General features: G+C 32.0%; 2 protein-coding genes across 7 annotated transcripts; one reads left to right on the top strand and one right to left on the bottom strand.

The window, feature by feature from the left end:
- On the top strand, positions 1,891 to 3,423 carry LOC107638052. The gene is made up of 2 exons (XM_016341239.2): positions 1,891 to 2,191; positions 3,092 to 3,423. Exons 1-2 carry the CDS (start codon positions 2,066 to 2,068, stop codon positions 3,206 to 3,208), a joined length of 243 nt encoding a protein of 80 aa, XP_016196725.1. The 5' UTR covers positions 1,891 to 2,065; the 3' UTR covers positions 3,209 to 3,423.
- LOC107634995 lies at positions 3,954 to 5,705 on the bottom strand. Of its 6 annotated transcripts, none has more exons than XM_016338345.2 (3): positions 5,593 to 5,705; positions 5,310 to 5,467; positions 3,954 to 4,437 (listed from the first exon to the last, which is right to left on the bottom strand). In XM_016338345.2, exons 2-3 carry the CDS (start codon positions 5,442 to 5,444, stop codon positions 4,342 to 4,344), a joined length of 231 nt encoding a protein of 76 aa, XP_016193831.1. In that variant the 5' UTR covers positions 5,445 to 5,467; positions 5,593 to 5,705; the 3' UTR covers positions 3,954 to 4,341. The 6 variants fall into 6 exon arrangements, with proteins under 6 accessions (XP_016193831.1, XP_016193832.1, XP_016193834.1 ...); XM_016338346.2 differs by having other exon boundaries at positions 5,598 to 5,705; XM_016338348.2 differs by having other exon boundaries at positions 5,310 to 5,464; positions 5,598 to 5,705.

The following is a 6,918-nucleotide window of genomic DNA, read 5'->3' as shown; positions in this document are numbered from 1 at the left end:
TGATAACATTGCATAAATTATTATTTTTTTACAATGTAAAATTTAAATGTTAATAATTTTAATGAAAATAGATAATTTGATAAAAATTATATCAAGAAATTATTGCTCCAAAGATTTTAAAAAATAAAAAGAACGATTTCGTTACACATCTAAGCATTTTTGTTAACTAAGTCTAATCACACACTTCTTTTTTCTTTTTCTTTGTACGTTTTCTCTTTATCGTCATTTTTTTGTTGTTACTATTGTGGCTACGATATTTTTCTTTTCCTCCTCCTCTTCACATTTTATTATTTCTTCTTCTTTTTCTTTGATTTTTTTCTTCTCTTTTTCTTGTTTTTATTTTTGTTAAAATGGTGAAATAGGAATAATTGTAAGTAGATGAAACAAAGAAAAAGATGAAGAAAAAGAAAAGATAAAGATGATGAAGAAGAAGAAGAGAAGGATGAAAAAATTTGAATTGTATAATTTATCCAGAAAAATAGCATCGAAATATTTTAACCATCACACAATATATTTCTTAATTTTGACAACAAAATTTCTTAACTGTCACATAAATTCTTGTTAAAATGGTGAAATGAGAAAAATTATGAGAATGTGAAATAAAATGATGATGATGATGATGATGATGATGATGATGATGATGATGATGATGATGATGATGATGATGATGATGATGATGATGATGACGAGAAAAGAGAGTCTCACAGAATTTATTACAAATAATATCAATAACTTTTTAACTATGATGACATAAGCTTTTGTTAAGAGGGTGAAATAAGAAGAAGAGTAAAGTATCGTTTTTGTCCCTAATATTTCGAGTAAGTCTCAAAGTTGTCTCTAACGTTTCAATTATCATATTTAAGTCCCTAACGTTTTAAAATTGACTCAATATTGTCCTATCATTAGGGATCCGTTAACAGAATTGACGGCGGGACAAAATTGAGACGATTTTAAAACGTTAGGGACTTAAATAGGACAAAAACGTTGGGGACAAAAACTATACATAAAAATAAATTTTAATTTTATCCTTCAATAATATCAATTTTTTATTATACATAGTATTCAATTATTTTTTATTCACATCTAAGTAAATTACACTTAATCATATTACTTTCATTCTAAATAAATTAATTTTTTTTATAATTTTACTCTTAAAGATTTTTAGTTATCATGAAATGTTTGTAGAATGACTAGTATATAAACTTGCGGAAAAGAAAAAAAATAATATATATACAATATGTATCATTTTTTGCCCTAACGTTTTCGTCCTATTTAAGTCTCTAACGTTTCAAAATCGTCTCAATTTTGTCCCGCCGTCAATTCTGTTAACGGATCCCTAACGGCAAGACAACATTGAGTCAATTTTAAAACATCAGGGACTTAAATAGAACGATTGAAACGTTAGGAACAACTTTGGGACTTACCCAAACGTTGGGGACAAAAACGATACTTTTCCCTAAGAAGAGTTACGAGAATGGGAAACAAGAAGAAAAAGATGATGATGAGAAAGAGGAAGAAGAAAAGAAATTTTGAATTGTGAAGAGTTTATTAGAAAATAGCATAGAAATTTTTTAACTATGAGTCTATGACACGTAAAGTTTCTTAATTTTGACACCGAAATTTCTTAACTACAACATAAAAAAAATTAACCAATTTTTTTTTATTGTTGAACTAATTAAATGATATTAAACTCATATATAAGATATTTAATCATTTTTATATCATTTGTAATAAATTATTGTATTTTTTTATTTCAAAATACATTTGAATATATTTTATTGATTGAGTGAAGAAGATAATAATGATAATGATGGTGGTAAGGATGATAACCACCATGATAACGAAGGTGGAGGGAAAAAAAAAAATCAAACGACAAATGTATACTTAATATGGTTGTTTACTTTTTTTTATGCCACATACACAAAAGTCAAAAGAAAAATCATGCTTCTTCTGAAACCTTCTAGGCTTCTAAGTTTCTTCCAGTTTCTGGGCGTCCTCTACAAAAGTAGAACCGCACTTTCACAAAAATAACTCCTTGCATGAACACAGTGAGCTAAGAAAAAGCATGGTTAAGAATCCACAAGCTGACAAGGTTGTTAGAACAGTATCCATGGTGGCAGCTATAACTGCTTCTTATTTCCTCTTAACTGCTGATTATGATTGTGATCCTCAACCCAATGTTCTTGAGCCTGTAAGCTCTCTTCTCTTCCTCCTTTTTCATTTTCTTTTATTACAAATTTAGAACCTTTGTTGGGTTGGTCTTTTTGTTTGCTCTATGAATTGCAGCAAAAAGGTAATCAACTGTAGTGATCATGTCATCTGTCTCGGAGCATCAAAAAGATAGGAAGATAGATGAGTGATCATTCCACAATCTTCAATCAATATCCATTTCTCTATAGAATAATGTGTGATTTTCTTATGGTATTTGTCAAGGATAAGAGTTCAAGGAAGAATTAATAAAAAATAGAGTCTAAAACGAGCAAAAGTAGTTACTTACTAACAGAAAACGGTTATAGGTAGTTAGACTTGCTGCTGAGCTATCTGGTTTTGACATGGTGTATAAATAGCTTAGTAGAAGGCTTGTAATTGATTCTTTTTCCGCAGAATCAATTAACAAAAATTTAGTTATAATACTCAATTCATCTGTGCAACCTTTTCTTGTTCTTCACATTCTTGTCAGTATTGTTTTGGTTCTCAAGACCCTAACTGATGCAAGTTTTGTGCCTTTAAACGCCTTAAAAGTGCGTTTGTGAGTTGGGATCTTAGGGGAGAAATTCCCTCAGAAATCTCAACTCACAAATCTCAATACTGATTTGCATCGCATTCGTTTCATTTTTTCAATCTCAAATTTCAAAGAGCCAGAGAAAATGGACCTAGATTGTGAACTTTAAAAGGTTTCCACTTTGTAAATAGAAACGGTTCTGTATAGCACTCATCCGAAAGTCTATGATCCGTTTATGGTGACGAGTCGCACTCCACCCTATGATAAGTACATGGAAAATAAGTCATCTATCACACTCGATTGCTTTGTTTCTGATTCCAGTTACTAAAGATGAACAAATTGAATGCTTTGCACATTTCATTTTTGCAGGTTAAGAAGGGAATATTTTCAGCAGAAAGTACCGTGAAAGAGTACTTTTTTGGATCCAAGAAAGAATTTCAAGATAACCAAATAGAGAAATTGGACAGCAACAAGGAGCATCCATAATAAGTTCACGGTCGTGCCATTTTATACAAGAACATCAATGCTGATTCAAGCTTTTATTTTAGCCTTTTGAACCTGCTGAGTTTCTGTATGATCCATTGTTATGATTGATGAATATGATACTGGCACACTTGCAATGGAAGATTGTTGAAATCAGATTTGTCATTCATGGTATAAAATCATTGAAATGGAAGTGTGAAATTTCAGGTTGTGCATAATTTGATGTGTGAAAAAAAAAAAAAAAGTCCAATTCATGGATGAACTTTCTATTGTGGCTTTCAGCGCGTTAATTTTGAAAAATAGTTGTATTATCTGTCGTTATTCGCCTTTTGATAGTGAGCCAACTCATTTTGTGTAGAACTCAATGAATACAAAATTTTCTCTCTATTAAATTACGGTAAACTACTTACGATGAAAATAACTCTAAATAAAAATTCAAGCACAAAGTGACGCAAGAAAAATTTAAAATAAAATGCCAAAAGTAATCATATATTCTCAAAAAGATTTTAAAAATTATATTCTATTGTGACCTTTTACAAATATAATTATAAAAGGAAGACATTTTATTGTCCAAATAAACTTCGAATACTATTTTAGTAATTTACCAGAGAAAATAAATGACAAATGGTTCCTATCTACCAATTTTTTGAGATATTATGGTCTTCTTAATCCCGAATTGATGGAAGAGCATGGCTTATTTTCATCTTTCCAATTACTCTTCTTTTAATTCTTAATCCACACTTCTACAACACATGCAGTTTCCAGTTTCATTCATTAATACTACCTCAATTACACTGCTACAATAATCATGATGATATATACAAGATGTAAGATAAAATCATGTTCAAAACAAGGGGAAAAACAAATTCAAGTCCTGCTGCACATAATCGTACTGATGCTCAACATACCAGAATCAAATCTAAACAGTTGCAATAACTAACTCGAGCACTGAGACTTGACAAAAATGCTTATTTTTTTCTTCATGAAAACAAAGCTTAAACAAGAGGCTAAGTGATGCATCCTGCTAAGCCTGAAGACAGTATCAGAAAAGAAATGTTCCCAGATTGGGAAGCCTAAAGCACTAATGATACAGCTTTCAGATGGATCTAATATTATCCATCATCATGGCTCTTCTATCAACTCTGTGTGACATTGTCATGAGCTTTATTGCTACTGGCAGAAGAACTTTTAGGAGGAGGTGGTTCAGAACATGCCCTCAGGACAGCTTCATTCTTCAAAGATAAAAGACACATAACATGACATTAGACATTGATGATAGAAACAGTCACAAGTTCACTACTACTCTTGTTATTCTCTCGAAACAAAAAATACATATACAAGAAATCGATGCAGATGGAACAAAACAAAACACAATAGGCGTGCCACGGGAAGTTACTTGAAGGAAGTTACTGGAAACAGCAACTAGCCAAGGCTAAGGTTATTCAAGCCAGAGCCAGAGCCACACCCAAGCTTGGCAAGCTTGGATCAGGTACATGCCCCATTATGAGACATATTACCCACCAGTTTGCATGTACCAATCACACTTCTTCTAGGTACCATAGCGCCATGGGTATACTTCTCGCAGAACATATTTTACATGTTAGCTCACTTCCAAAGTACAGTATCCGTTTCGTTTCGTTTAAAATAATTATGTAAATGAAAGAGATGTTAGCTCATACTCCAGTGTATTAAGTTAGCTATAGTTAGTTAAATCAGAAATACTAATGTGCAGCAGAGCAGTAGTATATATATATCACTATACATACAATAATCACACTTTTGGAATCAATGACAGAGTACGTACTCCATTTTCTCTCTCAGTACTCACTCCTCTAACTAGAGATGGCTTATGTAAAATGAAGCAACAAATAAACACCACTAAGCATTCAGTCCAAGATACTGAATATGCCCAATATGAAATCGGGGATATAACTACACTATGTAAACCGTCAAAGTTAGGAACTTAGTTTGCAGCAGCTATACATATTAAGCACCCTATTCCCAAAATGCGGTAAACCTTAAACCCTAAATTTTAAATCCTAAATCTTAAACAGTAAGAGATATAGTTTAAGCTGTAAATAATAGGAATGGGTATGGCAGATACCTGCCAAACGCGGAGGAGACGCTTCTTGGCGTTGGCTTTACGGGTAGTAGTGAGCTTAATTCTCTTCCAAACGAGGCCTCCAGAATCATGTTTCTTCACAATCTCCAAAACCCTAGTCCCCCAAAATACACCCATCCTCGTATCTTAGCTTGCAACTGCTGCAATGATTAAAGATCAACATAATTCAAATTTCAGGTACAATTAAGTATCAAACATCAAGAGTAGATAAGATCACGTATAACCCTCTCACTAATTCGCACACAACACAAACAAGAACAAATACCGAACCGCAAAATGGTGGGTCAGACAGGGCGAGGGGCGAGGGGCGAGGGGCGAGTGGCAAGCGGGAGAGTGAGTCTCTTTGTGCTGTTAGGGTTTCTCTTCTGTGTCTTGGGGTTGGGGNAAATATTCGTTCAACTTCTTTTCTTCTATAATTCAATGTAGATATTTTTTTTCATATTTTAAAAAAAAACTTCAGCAATTCACAAAAGAAATTACTAATATTTTATTCAAAAATACTCCTAACGTTTAATTGTATTTAATTATATTCTTAATGTTTTTAATTTGTATCAAAATTATTGTTAGATGTTAATTCTATCTGAAATTTTGGGGACAAAACTGAAAATATTTAGGAATAGTTTTTAAACAAATCAAAAACGTTAAGGACAAGATTAAATAAATAGAAAATGTTAGAAACAAAATTGAATAAAATTAAATATTAAAGATAATTTTAAAAAGGTGAGTTCTACCTAACTCCTCTAAAACATGTAAATTACCTTCTACGATGTGACACATTTTAATCGAATGTTTAGTTTTAGTTTGAGTTAATTTAATCCACTAAGAGTTAATATTTTAACTAAAGTAGGACCATTTTGTAATTAAATAGTTTTATAAGATGGATGATTATATAATTTCTGTAAATATTAAAAAGTAAATTTATATTTTTTTTTATCATTATTCTGAACCCAATGCACCACAGCCCCATTCCTCTCTGAAATTGAAAGAAAAAATCAACCTACCCACCCATTGACCCAGCCCCGCCGCCCGCAGCCTCCGCATCCCCGCAGCCACGCCAACCTCTGCAGCTACCTCAATCCCGCAGTCCCGCATTAGCTTTATGAAGGTATGGTGTTTGATATAAGTAATAAAAAGTTACTGTTGAATAAAAGATCACTATTGCTGCTATTTTTCTCATTGGTTTTTTGGTGCCATTTTTTCCTTTCTATAGGACATATGTAATTGGTGAAAGAGTTGGAAACGTTAGATGTTTCAGGGTCTTTTAGCTCTAAGATGTCTGATGATCTACAAGTAACCAATAAAGCAAAAGAGTATGATTCAAGAAGATTGAATGAGTCCAATGAAATGGCAAGTATGCTGTGGCCAACAAGCTTTCTGATAAATGGTCCAAAAAAAAAGGGGAAAGCCACTGGAAGCATGATTTGGGGGAAGAAGAAAAGATTCAATTTTTAGTATTGTAGTAAATTATACAATTACCTATTTTAGGATATAATATAATTTTAAAATAGGTTAACCATAGTTAATATAACAATCAATTAAAGAGTGACATATCATAAACGATAATTTACATGTTATTATAAGAAAGGTAGAA

The sequence above is a fragment of the Arachis ipaensis genome, chromosome B04 (genome assembly GCF_000816755.2).
Source record: "Arachis ipaensis cultivar K30076 chromosome B04, Araip1.1, whole genome shotgun sequence".
Taxonomy (NCBI): domain Eukaryota; kingdom Viridiplantae; phylum Streptophyta; class Magnoliopsida; order Fabales; family Fabaceae; genus Arachis; species Arachis ipaensis.
Note: the sequence above shows the minus strand (reverse complement) of the source record. Positions and strands in the feature narration are given on the sequence as shown.

Excerpts from the sequence above, each read along its gene's own strand:
- LOC107638052 (XM_016341239.2), top strand. The coding sequence starts at position 2,066 with ATGGTTAAGAATCCACAAGCTGACAAGGTTGTTAGAACAGTATCCATG. Across the intron at positions 2,192-3,091 it reads AACCCAATGTTCTTGAGCCT|GTTAAGAAGGGAATATTTTC; the intron begins GTAAGCTCTCTT and ends TCATTTTTGCAG.
- LOC107634995 (XM_016338345.2), bottom strand. The coding sequence starts at position 5,444 with ATGGGTGTATTTTGGGGGACTAGGGTTTTGGAGATTGTGAAGAAACAT. Across the intron at positions 4,438-5,309 it reads GTCTCCTCCGCGTTTGGCAG|AATGAAGCTGTCCTGAGGGC; the intron begins GTATCTGCCATA and ends TTATCTTTGAAG.